At 38.0% G+C, this 23,832-nt stretch overlaps 1 protein-coding gene across 3 annotated transcripts in view; it reads right to left on the bottom strand.

The window, feature by feature from the left end:
- The window catches only part of RFTN1 (raftlin, lipid raft linker 1), a 99,655-nt gene that overhangs the window by 17,938 nt on the left and 57,885 nt on the right, over positions 1-23,832 (bottom strand). For all 3 annotated transcript variants that reach the window (XM_065666015.1, XM_065666014.1, XM_065666016.1), the window contains exons 5-7: positions 14,901-15,324; positions 10,782-10,985; positions 2,096-2,211 (exon numbers count right to left, since the gene is read on the bottom strand). In XM_065666015.1, coding sequence (XP_065522087.1) covers positions 2,096-2,211; positions 10,782-10,985; positions 14,901-15,324 — 744 coding nt within the window. The remainder of the gene's footprint in view (positions 1-2,095; positions 2,212-10,781; positions 10,986-14,900; positions 15,325-23,832) is intronic.

The raw sequence follows: 23,832 nt of genomic DNA on the forward strand, positions 1-23,832 counted from the left end.
GACACTATCCTTGTCATGCAGCTTGAGACAAACTTTCTTGTGTTCACACAGAGCAAACTAAGAGGTGCATGGGGGCCATAATAACTTTGTTGCATTATCCTACTGAGACAGAGAACCTTTCACTGGTTGTCTAAAAGCCAAGCTGATTCAGACTAAGAATTCATTTAACTCAGAAAGCTGTCTCAAACATGGCTATAAGCGACAGCTAAGGAAGAGTAGTATATATCAGGGCAACACATGTAAGATTACCTGCCCCAAAGATTTTGCACATTTCCTCTCAGCACATCTGGTTTAGTTTCCACTGGAAGTAATCCAGTTTGTGCAACATGAGACCACTCTATGATGTGAGGTGAAGCATTTAAGTGAGGAGGATCAGGGGGTTCACTTCAAACACACTCCTGATCTGAATTAAAATGCTTGTATAAACAGAGATAGGTAAGGTCAAGGAAAAAGAACATTGAATCTACCTAAACTTCTTGAACCCACAGCACTCTCCAGAAAGGAGTTCCACAGACTCCTGCATAAAGAATTACCTGAATTATCTCCTTTTTGTTTGCTTTGAACCTGGCCATGACTAGTCCCATTTGACAGTCCTTATACTGGAAAAAGTTCTTATACTGGAAAATATGGTAAACATACATGCCTCAAGTAATTTAGGAGACCTCTACCTATTCCACTCCCTGCAACTCTTTTCCAGGCTGAAAGGACACACCATGCAAAGTCTTCTTAACACAGAAGCTGTCTGTATCACTGATGATCCTCACTGCTCTTCTCTGAACAATTACAGTGCTAACATAACCTTCTGAATAAGCTGCTGTCAAACCACGGCTATAGAATAGGATGTAGTAGTATATGCTTGCTGTTTCACCTTCTACTCCTTCCCTAACAATTTTTAACATATGGTCAACATTAATGCTTCTTAAACATTTGCCTTCTTGATCAGCACTGACCTAATGCACACATGGAACCATCTGCTGTTATCCTAAAACTTTGCTTCTGAGTGGCAACAGCATAATTTGATCCTAAAAATGAGTAAGAATTTACAGTCAAATCTGTAATAACATTAAATGTAATATAGGAATTGTTTGTTCAGATGCATGTTAGCACAAGAAAACCTGCCATTAATGCATTACACTGCTCTTTAAGAAGTTTCTAGCCATTACTGTATGTCCATTTCTTGCTACACTTCAGTCATCATCTAATAACAAAACTCTTGATCCTAGTCTCCTCGAATTTTAGACATTTAGTCTAGCATCTGTCCCGTTTTCCCTTAATCCATCCTTTTGGCATGTGTGTGCCTTGTTTGTCTTTCTTAGGATTTTATACCATTTGCAATATATTTCAAGTGAAAAGATCAGGTATTGCCTTTATAGATGATATGTAACAACTATTTCTGGCATTGTCAAATAAAATAACAAAAAAAATACCTTCAGAGAGTTATGCAGCAGTATCTTCTTTTCCTCCATGATGTTTTTGCTTCAAGTCACAAAGAATTTTAAGCCCAGCTTTTCAAATACCTTGTATTAAATTTGCTGTGGAAGACCAGTACTGACTGATCTAACAGCATTTCTACTGATCTCTCGGTGTGTACTTGGATAAGTAAAAGGCCAATTTACTATACACATTGTTTATAGGGACCTTTCCAGAATATACGCTTCTTTCAGCATATGAAGGAGGTCAGATAGAGGCAAATGCAGTTATCTGTGCAATTCTACTGCAGCTAAGCTTACCTAAAGGGCCTCTTTCTTTAGAACTGCAGTGCTACAGTGACTTGTGTGATCATGTTGCCCTGACAACCAATGGAGATCCTCTTTACAGTTAATCTAGCACATATATGTACTTTTGGGACAGATCACTGCTCACCATCACTTGCATTTCCTCCCCCACTGCAATAAAGCACAGGGATTATCAAAATCAAAAGTGCAGCGTACAAACCCAGAGTGTGCTTAACTGGTGCTATTGTTATGTTGCATCCCTTTACCTCAGTTGCCTGTCTAGTACTGTTGAAGCACAGATCAGTATGTCAGAGTTTGCCTCACGGTCTTGGAGTGTTCTGATTTACAAAAAAATCAAAGAACAAAATCTGCACACATACCTTCAGGACAGTCCACTGTTCTACAACAATTGCATCATAGCCCTGTATGTTTTTATTGTCTTCCACAGAAACATCTTCAAAGAGAAATATTCCATCCATTGTCCCATGTAAAGCATCTGTGAAAACATAGGATTATCTGTAAGCTTTATGGAAGGCACTCCATGTGTAGTGAGGCATTTGAATTTATTAATAATAAAATCTTCCAAGGATGTTAATAAAAAAGTGCATAGACCTTCCTCTTATAGTCCAGCTCTATTAAATGAGACTACTAGCTACTAAAAACTCTAGCAGTTTTTAAGAGCAATCCTACTCTCTAACAGCAAACCTCACTGTCCACTCTGCTACTGCAAAGTTTGTCCTTAAAACACATAGCTCTCCCATTTTGAGCAGGCACAATTAGTTCAGTCCTCATTCAGGAGTACTGCTCACCTACTTGAAGTTGTACACACACTTTGAGGGCTAAAAAACATGTATTATGACACCCATTCATTCACACAACTCAGAACTCCATATACAGATCAGCCATTGCAGTTACACTGATCTACATGGACTAAGGATGATCCGGCATATCTGAACAGTGTTAAAGAAAAGGCACATTCATAACTATTTAATAAATTTATGAAGGCATTTTGACCATCTGGTTTAGTGCCTCTCTATTCTCATTTGCATTCTCAGCATGTTCAGCCTTTTTCCAGACAACACATACTATTAAAGTTACATAAGCAACATTTTTTTCTTCAATTTAGCCATATATTCTATAATCAGCAATCTCTCCCATATGGAAGAACTGAAGTTTTGTAGGTCAATGACACAACAGAAACAGGATAACTGATAAAAGTCCAAACCTTACCTTTCTTTGCTAAAATAAACTAAATAGAAAGAGGAAGCAATAGAATTACATTTAGGAAAACTGTAAATAAGCCATACTGTACTCTTTATGAACAGAGAAAACTCCTCTTACATTGACACAAAGCATGTTTTTCAGTCTTTCTAGTTTAAATAATACAATTACTGTGTATGACTGATTATAAAGACCTTGCTCATACTCTCCCCAAGTGTTATGTTTTGCCTTATAAAAAAATTAAGCTTTTTGCCCTTCTTTACATTTTTAGGAAAACTATATCCCTTGCACTGGTATGTTACATGCTTTTGAAATGCAACCACACATGCCAAACCAACAGATCTCTGAACTGACAGGAGAGTCTTCTGAGTAAGTCTGCTTAGCTGTTCCATCAGCTTCTCCTGCTTCTGCTGGTGGATGTTACAAGGTCAAAAAATGCCAGGAAGAAGGCACTGCTGCCTCCAAGGGAAAAAATGTATCAAACTCACAACCAATTTTCACAAAGGAGGCAGTGAAAAGAATTAAGAAGCTTCTTACCTCTTGCAGATACAATCTCAGTCAACATCCTCCAATGTCATTATATGATCTAAATTTAATTTACTATCTGGAAACAATTTTTTTTTTTTTTTGGTGGGTAAAATGCACAACAAACCAAGCTCCTACAGTTGGAGGCTTATGTCTACAAACACACTGTCGTAAGATTGTTGGTGCAAGTGTCAAGCATCTGCACACCCCCTTGTTTCTATCTGCACATTCCACTACCCTCTCTTGACACAGTTTCAATCAAGTCATTAAGTTGTAAGCGAGCAGATGCAAATACTTGTATCTAAGCTAATAAAGTGTATTTTTTATTTTTACTTAGTTGCGCAGGAAAGTAACTGTAAATCACTTACTAGGGATTCTCCTTGGGATTCTGTTGGGAGATTCAAAGAAGTACAAAAATACACCATCCATTTTCACACTCTCTCCCCAGGCAGGTCTCCTGTAACTCCATTTAGAATAAAGAGAGAAGACAACTCCTCACCACTAGAGCAAGCCAGTATAACACATTGCTGCATTGCTCCGAAGAGGATGAGCTGGACTACAAAGCAGTAACTCCTGTCATCTAGACAGATTTCTCATCCAAGCGAGGAGAATAGACATTTTTGTTCTGAAATAATAGGCCAGATCAATATTACAGGGTTACAGGTTACAAAACATGGGGAGAACAAACCTGCCATATACAAATGAGTACGAGATTTAATTATATTTAATCCAGGAATGGCACTTTGTTAGACCCTACATTTCAAAGCAAGACCCACCTCAGCTTCTGTCCAATATATCATGTTCCAACACCTAAACCCATACCCAAATCTATATTAGGATGCATAATGTATAAATAACACTTTAATTTTCCAAAGCATGGGTGAAAGGACAGCACCCAAGGCTGAAAGCAGAATCCTGTAGGTCCGTATTAGACACAGACATGCGGATCTTGCCAGGGCAGCTTTATACAGCACTGGTACACTGCTCCAGTATCCTGAATTCTCTTAACGAAATCTAGTGTTGTGCTGTAGGCATCACTGCAGCTTGAGCTCGCCCCACACACTCGCCAGCTAATTACTAAGCGATCAAAACACAATCAGCGTGCATGTGTTTACGCTCACTCGTATATCATCCTTTATGTTTCACTCTGCTGTGCTTTCCACTCATCCAGTTCACAGCTTCCACATATGTGAGCATTACGGCACACATGTAATGTTTTGGAAACTAATAGCTGAGCTTGTGAGACCCTACGGGCAGCAGATAAACTTGGCAGTGTTAGGTTTACAGATGGACTCAATGATCTTAAAGGTCTTTTCAACCTAAACGATCCTATGCTTACATGACTTTGCTTCCTTGTTGGATGTACACTGATTACTGCTGAATGCTACATCCAGTCAGTCCTAAGATCCATCAATTTTTTGGCCAGGAAAGAAACCTATAGAAAATGAGAAATCTGGAAGGGGAAAAATGATGAGGGAGAGGCAGCTGTAGCATACTGGTGTCTGATCAACAGAGGGATGCTGGTGAAAAACTCTGTAAGAGAAACTGGTTGATGATGCTCATTAGAATTTTCCTTCTTTAACCATAACTAACCTTCTCTCTACCTGTATGCCACAGTGTTTAAACTTTGATGCCATGAATGCATGTCTGCCAATTCTCACACCCTGGCTGTACATCTTCCCTTTCACTGGTCATCTACTACCCTTCCAGAGAAAAGGAGGAAGTAAAAGAAAGAATAATTGGATCATTAATTCCTTTACATGTGAAGCATTTGGGAAGCTGAGAATAATTAGGGGAAAGAAGAAAGTAGCAGAAAGAGAGCTAACAGGGTCATATTTTGGAGAAAAGGCACACATAACCCATGCTATGGCATCAGGATTAGCAGGAATAAATTAAAATTGGAAGTTATTAAATTATTAATATTTATTAATTTATTAAATAAATAAATTAGAATTAGGGAAACTCTTACACAGAGGTGTGGAAGGGCATGGACATGGACACATGCACCGAGTCCACCTGCAGTATCTTTATCACACCAGATGCTCTAGGTCTAAGAGCATGTTAAGTCTACAGTCACATTCTACAGCTGACCCACTGAGATTTACATAACCTAACATTAGATATTTACGATACAGAGGTCTACAGCTGAGTTAGTTATTTAAGGTTCTCTTTACACTTCATGGAGAGAAATAACCATTATTTCATTCAGGACCCAGTTTCTTAGAATCACAGAATCATTCAGATGAACTGCTCAAAGAAGGTTTAGCACAATGCAGACCAGATTGCTTTGTGTAGCTGCATCTTGAAAATCTCCAAGGATGAAGACTGAACAAGTTCCTGGACAGCCTCTTCCACAATGTGATTATTTTCATGATGAGAAAGGTTTTTTTAATTAAACAACCAGGACCTCTCCTGTTTCAATTTATATACATTTTTCTCATCCTCCTACCATACACCCGAATCAAGAACCTGGATCCATCTTTTTTACAGTCTCCTCGACAGGCACTGCAAGGCACTATTACATCCCTCAAAGCTCTCTCTTCTCCAGCCTAAACCAACCAGCTCCTCAGTCTTTCCTCACAGAGCTCCAGCCACTGACTATTTTGTTGGCCACTGACTATTTTGTTGGCCCTATGCTAAACCAGCTCCAGTTTGTCGACATCCTTCTTGCTCCCTTTGGGGGAGGGACAAAAACTGGACACATGTGATCTAAATACAATCTAATGAGCATCAAGTAGAAGATGATAATCACTGTCCTTTATCTATTGGCTATATTCTTGTCATTACAGCCTGGTATGCTACTGCCTTCTCTCCTGCCAGGGCATCCTGCTGGTTCACTTTCATCTTGCTGCCTATTAATATCCCCCTCAGGACCTTTTCAACAGAGCTGCTACCCATCCAGGCACTCCCCAGCCTGGATTAGTGCAAAGGCCTCTCCCTTCACAGAGACCTGAACACATTCCTGTGTAACCTGCTGTAGGTGGCCCTGCCTTGGCAGGGGACTGGACTAGATGATTTCTAGATCTCCCTTCCACAGGGGAAATCCTGTGATTCTGTAGTATTTGTCCTCATGGAATTTCAAAAAGCTCCTGCTAGCACATTCTTCCAGCCTGCCCAGGTCCCACTAGACAGCAGCCCAGTTCTGAACCACATCAGCTGCACCCCTGAGTATGGGATCATCTGCAAATTTGACAAAAGTAAGCCCCGCTGACTCCACCGCATCACTGACAAAGAAACACAACAGGTCCTGGGACAGATCTCTGTGGTACTCCACTTGTCACTCCAGGTAAAGTATGACCTATTAACCATGATCCTCTGAGCCTAGCCATGCAACCAGTTTTTTACCCTTTCTAGTTGTCGTCCCATCTAAGCTGCAGAGTCCTAACTTGGATACAAAAATATTGTGGAAGCCACTGTCAAACTTCCTTGATAAATACACCCAGAATGACATCTACTGCTTTCTCTTCATTTACAAATCCAGTCATTTTATTCTTTCTAGCCATGCTGACTGCTCCGAATCACTTTCTCCAACTTCATATGTCCAGAAATATGTTACAAGAAGGCTTACTACATTTATTCAGCTGAATCTACTTATCTACAAATACCAGCCACCTGAAGCTTTTGATAGTGAGTTGCTCCAGTTTCCACTGTTTCCTGGTTTTGATGCAGTTGTATTTGCTTTTAGTAATCTCTTGTTTAACAAGATTCAGCTCCTGGAACTTAACCTACATTAAACAGGTCTTCCTAATTCCAAACATTAGTTCATTTGCAATCGGGCAGTAAAGACTGCCAACAAGCCAAACTGTTCTGACTTTGCTGTTTGTGGTATCATTGCCCAATCTCTACTCTTGAATTGACATAACTCCACTATCTCCTAAAGAAAAGGCTCTGAATGTAAAGGTTACAATCACTGTCCTCCCTCTGAAAACATTCCATTACCACTGCATTTTTCATTAAGGTATCCTACTGTGCACAAAAAGCTATTTCCACTGGGTTGTATAAATATTTGACGTAGCTCAGTTGACTAAAAGCTATTTTGAAGTTCTTGCTTCTCATTTAAAAGAGGTATATGGAAAAAGACTTCTTACTTTACCATGACAGCTTACCTAGTGGGCAACAATTTTCCCCTTGTTGTCTTTGAACTACAAATCCCCCTTACCCAGGAATGTAACCTTTAGGCTGCTGTTGCTCTCAATGAGGAAAACTAGCTATTTGTGGCTTTATGTTGCACATGACCTGAATGCTGGCATTTGCTTCATATTTGTATTCCTCTCTCCTCCTGAATCTTTTCACCTTCAGTACACACAGAGAAAATAATTCCATATGGATGATAAAAATCCCAGCCCCAGTGGCTAAGGTGACTATAATTGGCCAAATGCACAATCAATCTGGCCCTCTAAAAAACCGACTACTTTTCCTTTTCCAAGCAACTTGCATTTTGTTTCATTTGCCATGTCCTTAAGTACTGTCAATGTTGTCTACAGTTGGTTGTCTGGCTTTTTCTAAGTTTGAAAGGCAGGAAATTCTCGGACAGAATGGGAAAGCAACTACAAGAATGCCAGGCATTTAAAGACCTGCAGTTTTAAACTTGTAAAGATGAGCAGGCTTGTGATCATACTGCTAAGGCATCAAAATATAACCTTAGTTTTGACTCTTCCTCCATTACCACTCTCATCTTCTCATATTGCTGATTGGAGACCTGCTGTTATAGGAAAGAAGATGACCTTTCCTGTTACATCCATTCCATTCTCAATGGTATTAATCTGTAGCTTATTACTACAGCCTCTACCTCTTACTAGAAGAGGGAAAGGTAAAGTCCTATGATCACTTTAGATCATTAGGGAGGATCAGTTCATGCCTGGGACTACAGGCAGAATTAGCAATGACGTGAGCTGGATGAAAACCACCAGCCAGTAACTAAACTTCAAATCTAAATTACTGTTATTTGACAACATAAGAACATCCAAGGACCAAGCAAGCTGCTGTTTCTAACTTACTAGCAAAATCTGAATACATTTAATATATGGTGTGACTCTGTGTGGTTTACATAGTGTAATTTGCAACTGTGGTATATTTCTGTCTATAATTATCTGGTACAATAAGCAAAAAGAAACAATTGTTTGTTCAAAACTATTTTGAAGACTAATTATTAAACTGTTGGCAGAAGGAAGAAACAGATTTATGACTACTGACAATCTGGAAATTTTCACGTCATTGGGCATTCCAAGGACAAGGAGGAAAAGAAGATAATATCCCTGCTTTTAAGTCTAATAAGCTGAATAATGAATTCATACTTTAAGCCAGAGAGAAAACCAGCCCCCAGAACAAAGAAATGTGATACAACCAATTAAAGAAAGTATGCTAATATTACCTTAATTTGGAAGAGGGTTAATCAGTGAGTAAGGAGACATGCTATGAAGAGATGGTTAGGCTTTTATAAAAGAAACAAGTAAGTAGCTAAGAAGCGGTCAGCCCCCTCTTTCTTCCCTCTTTCTTCCCTCCTCTCTACCCTGGGCTGTTTCATAGTGGTTGGCATATGAGTGAAAAAGCTGTTAGTTTCTCCGCAGCACAGGAAGATTTTAGGATTTAAATAATAAACATTTAACTGCAACTGAAAGCAACTTGCAGACGTTCTTAGCAAATGTTCTAATAGCATGGGCATGTTCATGGAGGTTTAACATAAGTGTTCCAATTAATACACTTTTAGAAACCTTAGCTCTGAGCTTTTTAGCTTCTAAACCTGTTCTTCCTGAAACTGTAAAATGCTAATAAAAATGTTTATTAATAGTTCATCTTCAATCTTTACTCTAGTTTAATCCTGAATCTGTCCACTTTTACGTAATTTGTTGTCCTGTTTGCACTGAGACTTTACTGTCATCATTCAAGCCTACTTTATCTGTGTCTGCAGGCAGTTATCCAGCGCTCCTCAATCTGGCATCCAAGTACATGAACCTCCCCCAGGCCTCTGTTATGTAAATGAACTTTAAAAGTTTAAATAACAGAAAAATGCTGTGTTTAAAGCATTTTAGAGTGCACTGATAAAGCAGTTTTTATTAAAGAAAACATTGAGCCTGATAGAGCTAATTAGGTTTGCCTCTATGAGTTGCAATTTATACACATAAAGTAAATGACCATTTGTTTTTAAGCAAGTTAACTAGCGATTACAAGGCTTTCCAGGAAGCTGTGTGAAAGCATTCCATCAGCTGAACTTTAGACCTTCCTTTCTTGCTACTTGCTTGCAAAATGAAAAATTAGGATTGCCTGTTAATTTCCTGATTGACTTTTTCCAGAACTGAGTCATATTACTGTGTTTCATCATGGGTCCTGGAATTCTGAACAGCAGCAAAATGAGAAGAAGATGCTCTGGAAGCAGTGCCCCTACAATTCAAGGCACAAACCCACTAATCTTAGTAGCAGTGCCCAGTCTATGGGTAACCACATTCCTTTTGAAGAACGCAAAACAAACCAAACTTAAGTGAAAGATTCAGCCATAAGCACTTTAACCATGAAATACATTAGTCATGTAATTTTCCAGTAAAATTAATCTGGTTGTAACCAACACTTATGCTCAAGTACTTGTATTGGTTTATTCTCAAGGTCCCTTTGGTCACGTCTCTCAGATCCCTACTCTGCACCAAAGTCTTTCTTTGTACAGCAGGCTTGTCTTCAAAGCCATGGTGGCCATGAGTGTAGTACAGATTGGCTACGGTATTAAGCTGGACTCAGTGACACATTTTCACAACATGCAAAATCTGGTTTTGAATTTTTCTCTTCTTAAATTACGACCAGCATTCATCCATCACTCATAAGAACACACTAGCTAGGATGAAACAAACACAGAAGACAGTTTTGCAAAACATTGTGCCATTAAAGTGGAAAGGGTTGGTCTCTACAGGAACTGGAAGTAACTAACTACATGTTGACCAGATGAAATTTAAGGGTCCTTACACTGACCTGTAATCAGTGTGTGGCTGGACAGCTAAGAGGAAAGCCACTCTTCCACGTATGTCATCTGCTTTACAGTCTTATTAATTTAATTCATTTTACTTGGTACTGTTTATTAACTCTGTGTATTTCAGCAATTACAGGATCATCTCTAGTATGTTTATAAAATACAGTACACGATCTGTTTTCCTTATTCAAACGCCAAAATATTTCCTGTGCTTTCATTCCATTTTGCTGAAATGGGCTGATCTAAAACAAATCTGCCCCAAGCCTATGCTAAAGCACCTCCCAAATGCCTTCTCTTCAAAGATAATGACCTCTATTAGAGGAGAAAGGAAAATAATCACAGCGTAATGCTTTCTGTAATTTCCATACCATTTACCGTTCCAAGGCTGAAGATGGCATTTACCAATGAGCCTCCTTTCCTGAAGTGATCTGTCATGTGCTCCAGCCAATTTGCTTCTAAGCTGTTGACAGTCTGCCCATTCCTGGAGATCCTCATAGGGATAGTCACTGTATAATATTGGCTGCATCTTTGTGGGGTTTTAGGCTTGTTGAAAAGAGCGAAGATCTCTGTTTCTACCAAAAACAAAAAATGGAGTAATGCAACAACTTATGTCATAATATTTGAGCTAAAACAATGTATAACCCACCGTTTGCCCTTGCCTGATTACACTGTGTAACTGCAAAAAATACTCTGGGATGTGGTTAACTCCTTAATATATTTCTGCAGTGTCTAACATGCTAGGGTCCCAAAACCCAATATGATATTCTGACTGCTGTTACAATAATTGTTACTAATAATGGATTCACTGTTCAGGACATTTAAAGACTAATGCACAACACCCCTACTGGAGTTACCAGTGTAAGCCGAGATAGGAAGACATGCTCCATAAACTGCTTTAAGTACTGTAGCAGTCAACAAATCACTAAAAATCAATGCACAGAGTACCTTATTTTTCTACTGAATTTTTAAAAAGCTGTGACACTGAGGACAGTTCAAATATGAAATCTTACTGCAGATTTAGAAGGAAATGCATTCTGTAGCTCATGGCCATTAAGCTAAAGCATTAAGTAACTTGGTTTTGATAATAGAATGGCATAGAACAAGCAAGCAGCAGTCTTATCTAAAGAAAACACAATGAATCTTTAATGTAGCATAGAGACCATGCTAGCTGATTTGTTGATTTTTCTCTGTGTCTAAGCCAAGGTGAGAAACACACCTGCAAATGAATTTTGAAAATGAAATTGTGAAGGGTCTTACAAATAAGAACATTTTCTAGAGTCTGCTCCACATCTTCTCCAGGATATCGTAGAAACAGTTGATGTAGACTTACCATCACAAAAAAGTCATTGCTGACAGCAAAGCTCAGCTTTCACAGCCATAAATTGGAAGCAAGTTGAAGTGCAGGTACAACCTTCAAATTCTCAGAAGTGTACAACTATCAATAAAATTACCTTTTTTTTTTTTTTTTTTACATTAGATTTTACTTATTAAACGACATGGAAATGAAAGGTAACATTCCTACTGATTTCCAAATACCAAGAATTCTCCCCAAATAAATTAATATAAAAGTAAAGACAGAATATTAAATTCTTTCATTCAAGAAGCTGCTCTTGTTTCCAAGGTATTATATTCTAACCTCAAGTATTAAAGAAAGAGATGTCAAGAGAAATGTTAAGACTGCTCTCTAACAGATGTCCCTGAGCAAGTACTGTGTAAATTGAAAACGATATTAGAAGGGAGATGCTCAGAGTCAGGCTGGCAGCACTTGAAGCAGAGAGCAGGAAGCTCATAATATAACCAAACATGAAAAAGAGGCCAACCCTAACTCAGAAGAGCATACACAGAAAACTTCTATGATAATTTTGATTCTGACACTCAAAATAGAATTATATTGGAAATGGAGATCTTTCTGGTGTGTAGTAAGACATTATACAAACAATAGCAAAACACGGAACTGAAAATCCATAGGGAAATGATAATTTGTATTTTACACTGGGCTGTTGACAACATGCATTTAAGACATGTGGGAGCCTATCAGTGGCTGACATGGTTTGTCATTACTAGCTTTATACTATACCAGTCCTAACCACTGTTCAAGTAATGACTGACAACAGTTTTCCCCAGTGAGCGTGACTGCTCAAGCATGGACGAAGACAACTTCAGTTTGGTTCTAGGTAACACAGCACTTCTGGACACACTATTGAAATATCTGTGCTTTGTTCGCAGGCAAATCATTCTCCAGACTGCTTTGAACAGCCCTTTAATAAAAGGGAAAGTGTATGAGCACTAAAAAATATAAAAAAAAAAAAAAGCAGCATAAAATTAACAGTTGTATAGTATAAAAGTTAAAATAAAGAATAAGATTCCACAAATAGGAAGAAACATCCTTTTTTTTCCTGAAGTTTTATGTATGGAAGAAGGAGTTCAAAGAGTGGTAACTTCCTATGGAATAAGTAGGCTAACTGAAAAAAAAAACCAAAACAAAGAACCCCAAACCCCATACAAAACAACACCCAATGCTTTCTATCTTCATGTTCCCAAGGAAGGATGGAGAACTGGTGCCAAAGACTGAAATACATTTTCCATGGGAGGAAAAGGGAGTGCTGTAATAACAAAAATTCATACAAGAGTAATAAGGAAATCAGCAGTGTTGTACACGCAAGAGATCCTACTGTAGGTGAGCTGTCACACAAAACTGCCTTCTCAGACTTGGAAAGTACACTGCATAATTCACCAATTAAAAAAAGAACAAGAAATAAATGAAGCCAAAACAGACTCAGAGAAACAAAGAGAAATAAGGAAACTAAATGCATTTCTAAAATAACCTTTCTTATATGGCAAATCAGCAGCTGTAATAAAATCCCAGAGTGTTACAGACAGATAAAAGTTGGGAATACTGGAGATGATCAGCTTCACATTATGTATAAATATTAAGAACATGGTTACTTGCAACAAAAGATTTTTTGTGTTCAGTATGGAGAAGAGCATCAAGAAGATTATTAACTTGGTAGGTTAACTCTCTCAAAGACAGCGTACATAAAGACAGAAGTAACTGGTCTGATTAGACTTGGAGATAAATAATTTAGAACTATAACACTAAGTGAGGCTTTATAATGTCTAAGATTTTAGTGTAAACCAGAACATATGATTAATTTGCCTTTTTACCCAACAAAAATTAAGGAAAATATGGTGAAAGGTTACTAGTGTGTGATCCAAATCTGATGAAAAAAGACAATCAGACCATAATGCAACGGAAACCAAGACAATAGTCCAAAGAGGGTACAACACAAAGTCATTCTTGGTCCTATATAAAAAAAATCCCCAAAGGGGTTGGATTGTTTGACTGAATCTATGTAAGACATAAAGAATACGGATAAATTAAAGTCAAGGACAGTACCCGCTGAAGAAATTCCATCTACGTTCCTCTTACATAGATTTGTAGCTTGTAAGGAAAACAGCAAACTGGTAAGAGAAATGAATGTACAGAGTTTTCTAGGTTCTAAGCAAATATAGGAAAGAAAATTATTTTGAGGTTTAAACTGGAAATGGAGCAGAAATTATTTACTTATGATTTCCCATTTTCTATATTACTCTTGTCTACATCCTATTTTGAACTACAATTCCTGTTAATCAAGTAACCTCTACGCAACAAACACCTTAAAGAGGGTATTTTGAGACCTCAGCTGAGACTTTTGGGCTTTGATGGCATAGAATGACATTTAAAAGGGGAAGGCACACCTGAAGAGAAATATGTCAAAGAAATGAAAGAAAGAAAACCAGTATATGAAGAATAATCCTACCAAGAAATGAGAATTGCAAGACAAATTATTAGGAGCACCATTACAAAGAGGACCTTTGTTATGAATTAGCAAACATGAGCCATTAACAAAAATAACTGCTGTTTTCCATCAGTTACAATTCTTACTGTAGCAACTGACCCCAGCCTGTCTACAGGATACTAGGATACTTCAGAGTACAGATCACATACATTCCTGCTGTTCCTGATGTGGTTTAATTTCAGCTATCTGTTCACCTGCTACAAAGGGGCTAGCTGCGATAAGGCTTCGTGACTTATTCCTTCCTCTTGCTGCAAAACCTTATCAGGCAGATTAGCAGGGCTTTTTATGCAAACAGACAAAAAGGATACAAAGATCAAGAGCTCTCAGGGTATCTCAACAAATACAGAAATAAACCAATTCAGCTGAACAGCAGATAAAAATAAGTCTTTACACTCAGGCATACAAACAGGCCGTAACAAAGTGGCACTTGCTTATGTCACCTCTTTATTTGCCATGCGACTTATGCTCAGTCATTGTGAACCATGTAACCATGTTGAAATCAGGTTAAGAGGCTCATCTGGTGCACCTTTTCTTCGCACTACAGTGGTAAGGTCGTCCCATCATCCCCACCCCCCAAGAGGAGCTGGGAACATAATGGAGGCAATTTTAACATGGCTTTTATGTATGAGAGATCACTGCAATACTTACCGCCAGTAAGTGGTTTTAAGCATCGTGCTGGTGTTTCATTCTCTGCAAGTCCATTTGGCTTGTCTGCTGCTTCTCTTACACTTGGGTTTGCATGTTGAAACTGTTCTTCATTTCCCTTTGCAGACCTGAGATTCACATCTTCAGCAGCCTGTCCTTCACCCCTCCAGTCCTCCCCGGATGGGGCACATTGGTCAGCACTTTCCTCACTCAGTGCTGGCGTACTGCATCCATTAATGCGATCTATTTTCTCACCATCAGGTGAAGCGTGATCCTCAGGGTAATTTGGAACATTTTTGTTATCTCTTGATTGCACAGAGTTGTTACTGGTGGGTGTCAGGGAGGCGCTGACAAGACAGTTCTTTTGGGAATGGCACTGAGGTATAATTCCAACAAATTTCAAGCCTTGACTTGCAGCATCTTGAATCTACAAGTTGAAGAAGATTATATTTTTAACTGTCAAACTGTCTAAGCTAAATCAAAACACAGAAAATAACACCCTTCAAGGCAGCTAGCATGTCACTTGGCTACTTTTGTCCACTACCATGAGAAACTGTCATGTTACATTTACATAAAAAGTTACATTTTATAGAAGCAGGATGAGAAGTTCCCTAAACAATTCAAAATAATATGAAAGTGGAGAAAAGAAAAGAAAGAAAAAAAAAAAAGAGAGAGAGAAAATACCTACATATTTCTTCAGAAGGGATAAAGTGTGTTTTAAAAGTTTATTTATGCTAAACTATCCGAAGTGGTATTACTCGCAAAAGTTTTAATATCAAGCACAAGAAGTCTGGGACTTAATATTTCATCTTCTGCTGTATTAGGTGTATGATTATGACATCCATGCAAGGAAAAAGTTACTAATTCTTGCTGTCAAATGCACAATTATAACAATAGTTGTTGTTTGCCCTATTTCAGATTGAGATGCAAATGGTAAACATTCACATAACAACTTCCTGAAAGCAAAGCTATTTTAATATATCACTTTTGGGAAGATACAGAACTCGGAACAGAAGAAGGTATTGTGAGATGAACTAGCAGAACTAAGCAGAAAACTGTAAACTAAGGGGTGCTATTATTAATCCTTTACACTTTAGGTAAAAGAGGAAAATGAAGGAGTCCAATCACAAAAGATTCTAAGAAAAAAAAATACTGGGCTAGTGGTAATGACAATTAGATAAAGTTAGAATTAACAAAGGAAAGTTTGAGGTGAAGCAAGAAGAAATCTCTTCTAGGCAGACTCAGCACTACAGATGCACCATCCATTTGAGTCACTGGCCTTACACTCCTCAAACCTAGAAGAAGCTGCAGTGAGAGCCAGATTTCTGTGAAAACGTATGTCTGCTGATTCATTTATCAGAATCCCCCACCAAAAAGGAAAGGTTTCCATGTTTCCATGTAAGGAATGCATAACAAATGCAAACACACTTAAGGAAATGCCTTGAAAATGGAGAAATAATTCCACTTTCTCCAGATACCATGCAATTCCAGAGAGTTAAAGTGTGTTGATTATTCTCTGAAGCTCAGTTTAGTAGAAACTTAAGTGAAACAGTTCAGAAACAGTCCAGGCTTTTTCTTTTCAACTTAGGAGGAAGGTCATTTCTCCATCTTCTCTACCCAGAATTAATTTTTTTTATAATGAATCATCTGCTTCCTGGCAACGTGTTACTGTTCTGAACACACAAACCTACAGATGACACCTGATCAACAAGAACTTCCTCTTTCACCACTATTATATTTTCCATGTTAAATTAACTCTTGATTTTGTGATCACAGGAACTTAAACAGAGCTCTCCAGGAAACAAGGCAATGGGCTTCCCAGGTGTTTAGCCTCGCGAACATGGGATGTTGACCTACCTAAAGCTCATTGCTAAAGAGGGCAATAACCTCCAAACAGAAACACTACTAGCAGTATCCTGATCAAATACCTGTCTACACAGGAAGTTAGCATGTAACTAGCTTGCTCAGAAAGGCTGAAGTGAATGATAATGATAGACGCATTCATAATATGCTTAATGGTCCTGACTCCCTGTTGTAACTATACAAATACCTTTTATACAGTCAAGGACAGAGTTACAAATTCAGTCCATCTCTTATCCCTGATCTATAGACATATGACTACATTTGTTTAGTAGGTTGCAGGGCAGCTAATTATAGAAATGTAACCAGTATACAACTGTTAAGAGTTTGAGGATAGTACATATGTAGCAATTTTATTGCTCCTGGTCAATAAAGACTGCTTGTCAATCTACACCAGACTCTCCCACGCTGTGATTTGGACGAGAACAACTTTCACAGCTATTGTAGCAATGTTTTACTATCTTGGCTCACTCAAAAAAAAAAAAAAATGTTTGTTCTAAGCAATACCTGATGCTGAGGTTTTTCTTCTGAGGCTCCTGTTATCAGAATAGAAATAGGAGGATCAAAGGACCAAGTGATAGCTTAAACTGCGTTAGCCTAACAGTTTAGCAGAAAGACTGGGAAAAGAGACTGTGTCTTCAAGGCCTTGCCCTTAAGGAAATCAATATTATACAGAATACAGAAAAACCTATATTTCAAATTTTCCCAATTACATGAAGAGGAACCAAGCATCTCATTATTTTCAATAAAGCCAATTTAGCAGGAAATGTTACATCAACAGGGCAATGTAAGCTGCAGAACAGCAAAGTGATGTATCAGCAGACATGAACAGTCTTTCCTTCCAACTTTCCACATGACCATGGAGAGGCTAACTCTCATCATAAATAAAGTACAAAGCCCGAACATTTCCAAACTAAAAAATCAATTTGATTCTCCAGCATCCTGTTGAGAGTTAAATAGTACCAAATTGTAGATGCCTTTACATCCAGACGTTCATATTTCCTGTTTCCTGGATGTGAAATACTGAATATTTGAATATTAAAAAAAAATCAACAACAAACAAAAAACCCCAACAAAACAACAAACAAACAAAAAAACACACCACAAAAAAACAGAAAACCAGAACCAAGCCCTAAAACAAAACCCAGACTTAAACAAGCCCAAACCTCAGTACCTGGACAGGTCATACCCCAGAGCTACACATGTCAGAAAGGCTGTTTCTACCAGCCACCGACGGGTTTTGGACCTTTTGAGGCATCCTGCACTGGTTCACACAGATATGTTTATTCCACCCTTTTGGGAAAACATCTTAGCAGATCTAAGAAAGAGGGCAACACATGGCACAAAGCAGGGGCAAAGCTGAATTGAATGGGAAGAACATGATGCTACTGTCACAGTGCAGGTAAGCACCATCAGTTGTCTTTATGTGCCAGTTTAGAAGACTAACCAAGGTCTTTGTCATACTACCTTGTATGACTAAATGAGAGGAAAAAGCACAAAAAGCGGACCAACTGCACCTTCACCACTCACCACACCAGAAAAAAAGCTGGATTAAAACTGCCCTTACGTTAGGTGATCCACACTAATTTAAATTATTTTGTTGACAGTTTTTGTATTTTAAACATGCTAGAGACTTGCTCTTTACATCCTGGGAAATTTTTTAAAGGGAAATACCAACAACAACAACAACAAAAAAAAAAAAAAACCCAAAAAAAAACCCCACCACAACAACAACAACAAAATTTCTTTGCTTCTTTCCCCAGATAGGAACAGAAACATTTTTACTGTCTGATTAAGTGCTGGCTGGATGATGTTAACCACAAATACAAGAACAGGTCTCCATCACAAAAGATGTTATTGTTCAACAACAGAAGTAGAACATAACTCATTTAACTCATTAAATCCCCAAATGGGTACATCCAAATTTGTTTATAACCATCTTGCAACAAATTAGATTTATGCCAGTTTAAAAATAGAAGCTGCTTAAAAAAGGGGCGAAATTTCAAGTGTACAGAGGGCTGAGGCTCTTAAAGAATTTAATGTCATCCCTGTAATTTGCTTGATTAGAAACCTGGCATTTTCCCTGAGGGGGGAAAAAAGACAGATTTAGCATTTGCTATCTGTGGAATGCATTTCAGATCTCCCACTTACTCTAGCAGGAATAGGAACAACCACCAGGGCCAACCCCAGTGTGACTACCTTAACTGAATTTTAGCTGGGGCACTTGTTTTCTCATTCTTACCATTTGTGAAGTGTTAGTGTTTATTTCAGAACTGAGTGACCCATATTTTTTTGCTGCATTTGCAAAAAATAAAAGAACCTTTAGCAGCACAAAGCAGTGTCACTAAATATTATGTTGATGTAGCAAATTTATGTTCCATCTTTTCAAATACTTCTGGTTCAAGAGAAGGCTCCCTACCTAATTAGAAAACGGCTGAGAGCCTAATTTAAAGATCTGTAATACCACACCTGGCAACAGTATGGCTAAATGATGAAATCCTCTTTTCTGGAAACTACCTGCTTTTAAACTATAGGCCTCCCAGCCACGAAAGAAGTGCAGAGATTCCAGGCTGAAGCTTATTTTGAACAGACACATACAGGTTTTCATGTCAAGTCTATTTAAAGACACTTCGCAACTTCATTGTATGGTTCACATATTCTTTGTGACTCTACATTTCTTGCTGTATCATCAGCTCCATAATATTTTCCTATTCATTGTGAGCATGATGTTCTTACTTATAAATACAGAAGCTCAAGGATGTAGATCCCATGCTGAACAGAATGATATACTTTTGTCAGCTTTGGCAATTGCTTACAGGGTGATACTGTACATTTCTCCCATGGGATGGCACACAGCAAATCAAAACACTTCCCACAAGCTTGGGATAGTATTCCACCCACATCAATAAACACGGGAAATAACACAGAGCAATTTAATAATGAGGATGTCTCCCTCGGATAGGGATTTTCAAACAAATGATTTAATAAAACATGTATAAGGAATTTCTTTTAACTCCTGTACTCCAGGAACTGGACATTTTTTGGGATGCATCTAGAAGAAAACCAGTTTTACCAGTTTATGTCATCAGGGCACTCCAGTTTACAGTAGTCCTAAATGCTCTCAAGGCTTACACTTTCTGATCACCTGGAAAAAAAGCCCTTCAAAACCTAGGCACCAGACTGAACCTTTCATTAATAGGTTTGCTGTATGGTTCATGATATAACAAGATACTGAAAGAATGTTTTAGCAACCCAGAAAGGACTGCTATTAAAATAAAACCAAATAACAGAAACAATTTACAAAGCTCACACATAGCCAAAATGTACTTTGAGAAAAGACAACATTCTCTAGGAGCAATGAACTGATTTTCTGAGTGGTCAGATGCATTTAGCTCTGCAGTGAACTAAGGGAAGAAAGACTGCTACTTAGTCTTACTGATGGCCAAACATATGGCCTTTGAAACAATAGCTGTTTAATTTGCTGAGAGCTATTTAAACCAAGCATGAACTGTCATAGCCAATAAAAAAAATGCTTGTCTGTCTGTGTGTTATTTGGTTGTTGTTTTTACAAGAACAATGTTAGAGGCATTAGATCTCATAATGTGCACCAGAAACAAGATCACTGCATTTTTCTACCTTATTTTTAGGATTCAAGCAAATCTCCTATGACATAGCACCAGGGATCTGCATGCAAAGAACACGATCTTGTGGTTTGAGGAGAACGCTATGTACTTGCACGCCAGGAGCTGGAACTGGAAAATGATGTTCAGGACTGCAGTCATTAGTATTTAGTAGTACAAGTTTCATCATAAATAGCTGCACATCTCCCTTCTAGTTTGTTCACTTATGAAAACAGATGTTTAAAATTAAGACAGGCTTTTAGTTTGCCTCTGCTATTTTCTGTAGGTCTCACATGAGAAGAAAAGAACAGTCATCAAGAGTTACTGCTTATTTTAAAACCAACTAAGCTTAGCTAATGTTCTGAAGGAGAGGTTTAGTTCTTTCTGAACAGCTCAAAACTTCTACAACTTTGGCATTTTTGCATCTCTAATACTATGTTACAAAAAAGATAATTCTACTAATCAAACAGCAAAACAGCAACTGCAAAACATTTCTCTGTTGTTACTCTGACTCTGTTTCACTACTTGCAGATTTCCAGACCATGCAACCTTTCTGACTAGGATACTCTATCATTTAAGCCTGTACTTCCCATGCATTTTTAAACTTTTCCAGTTTATACTTGGCGATTTGAATTTGAGATATATAGTTCATGTTCATGTAAGTAGATATAAATGTAGCTTTTAGAAAGTCAAACCCCAGTCTCCATTCAGGCTCTCAAATTATCAAATATTTTCACTATCAATTACATCAAAATAGGCCATCAGGGATGAAAGACTGGAGGGATGCCTTAAGAAATGTTACCATAATCCCAAACCCCAGTGTCACCCTTTAAGCAGTGTTGGTGACGATGTTTATGTTGGTACTTCCAATGAAACCTTGACCTCAATATTATTGTTTAGGAACTTTAGATAAGACTCTTAGATTGAAGTTGACAGACTCAAGAGAAGATAACAGAGTTCAAAACCAAACCCAGAAGCTAAAAACTAGTTTCTTGAAGGAACAGATGTATGCTACCTTTCTGTCTCTACAGTACACAGCCCATTCAACAGAAACATTGACTTGACATTTTAAGCTCCTGTTGCATTTGTGGTAGAGCATAACAAGGCACTGAAAACGAAAAGAGCAAGCTTTGCAGTTGTACAGTATGCTCAATGGTAGTAGCTTCTGCAAAAGGGAACTGAAAGCTACAAACAGAACAGTAGTAAACCAAGTAGCTACTGCAACTTACTGCTATGCTGAATAAAACAGAAGATAGGCTGTTAAGACAGCCAACAGCTATAGAGTTACAGCAAGCTATATGTCTCCTGCTACTGGAGCCAAGGCAGGGATCAGAGTAACAACTTGAAATTCCTCTTCAGCTTGTGTTAGCTGTACATTTATTCCTGAGAACAATACCATTATACTAAACATGTAGTGCAGCATGGTGCAAGTACATTTGTTCCTTTCAGCATATCTCACTAGATTACAGCTCTTGAAACCACAATGTCTCATCCTCTGTGGTCCTGAGTGCAATGATTCTTCTCCAATTACTAATTTATTGTGGCATCTGTTCCTTCACAGAGCTGGCAAAGGGTAGACATTGTTGGACACAGGCTACAAAGGTTCAGTGACTGTGGTATCTGCCCAAAAGCTATGTAATGTATGTGCATCCTCCCACCATTGCCTAAACTGTGAAAAGAAATCCTGAATTTACCCACATCATTTAAGATTTATTCCCTAAAAAGTGGTTTTGACCTGGGATAGACTGCTACAGAACAGCCAGATATGCTCACTCAACCTAAATACAGGTGTAGAAACTCTGTCCCAAGCACTTGCTCTAGAGAACAAGCATTTTCAACATACAGACCATGTCTTGCGCATGAATCTTGTGACAGAAACTCCTATACTAATGCATGAACATAAGCAAGAAGAAAATAAAGCATTATAGAGGTGGATGGTTGAGTGTTGTATCTAATAACTGGTTTAGCTGGATGAACACAATTCAGTATTCTTTGTAGAACACAAAAAAACAGTTATTTATTTGTGACCAACCAGCACTAATGTGATTCAAAACTGGGACACTGGTTTAGTCCATCTCTGTCCTAAGCAATGTAAACAAAAAAACCCCCAAAAGGCTCAGGAAAACAGGAATAGTTTAAAAATTATTTCAGTCTCAAACTTACAGACTTTGCATTTAATTTGCAGGGAACACTTTCTTTTATTTTTGATATCAACCCAAGTGTGTTTCTTTAAAATCACATTGTTTCATCAAGCCATCTGCTACTCGTAGTCAAAATTACAATTTGAACAATTTGCCCATGTTTTATTTTAGTACTGTATAAAATATTATACTATTTATTGTTATTTTTAAAGAGATATTTTTCCCACCAGACAGAAGTGGGATCATTAAAAACATCTACACGCTTTATAATATCTATTTTTATCCTGGTCAAGGGGATGACTCTGAAAGCTGCTGGGGGCAAAGGATTAGAAAAGCACAACCAGGCTCCTGGGAGAGTCCTGAAAACAGTTTTGCAATGTTCATGGAAGATATATATCAACACCACTCTTACAGGGCTTAGTCAAAAGAACACAAGTTGAAAGAAGCTTACCCAGGAACAGATGTTTCCCTTCACACCAGGCTGTTTAAAATACAGTATATGCTATTTTTTGCCATCTCTTCTTATATATCCACTTACAAAATGTTAACAAAATATACTTTAATAAATATTATCACAGCAGGTCACAAACAGCTGAACCATTGATGTTAGTCTCAACTTCTGCTTCATGACGATATCTACTTCTAAGATCCAAATACTTACAAATAAAATAAGGGGCTCTGTTTGTGATGAAAACATGTAGAAAACAAAGCAGTCAGCTAAGTGCTCTGCAATGGTTTTCATTACAATGTGCTAAAGAAATAAATGTTGTATTGTTCTTTCCAAATACCCTGGAGAGTGAAAGTTTTCAGGTGGGTTTTTTTGGGGTTGTTTTAAGCATGATAATGATTTTAGAGGAGGTTGAGATCACATGTAGATAAGTAATCCCAGGTAATAAACAGTACTCTGGAGGGGTCATTTTCTAGCCACAGAAGTAAATTTGAACTGCTTATTCATTTGAAGAATGATCCTCTGAGCAATATTAAAGACTCGATTTTCTCCCTCTTCTATCTTTTACAGCCACCTGCTCTGACTGTATACCCTGCAGGAAATTCCTGAATAGGCCAGCTAAAACATATCTAAAATAATATTTAGGATTACAATAACCACCTAAGGAACCCTGGCATCAACAGAGCAATCAGAGACTTCACAGAAGAGATCCTTGTAAGACTGTATCAACAGTCAGGAGTCTAGTGCTCTTCAGAACATGTTAAGCTGCATCTCTTTGTTCCTTCTAAAAAAGAAATCTCAGGGCCAAGATTAAGAGTTGAAGAATAAAAAATTATGAACAAAAGGAGACAAGAATGTGAGAAATA

Source organism: Lathamus discolor, chromosome 2 (assembly GCF_037157495.1).
Source record: "Lathamus discolor isolate bLatDis1 chromosome 2, bLatDis1.hap1, whole genome shotgun sequence".
Taxonomy (NCBI): domain Eukaryota; kingdom Metazoa; phylum Chordata; class Aves; order Psittaciformes; family Psittacidae; genus Lathamus; species Lathamus discolor.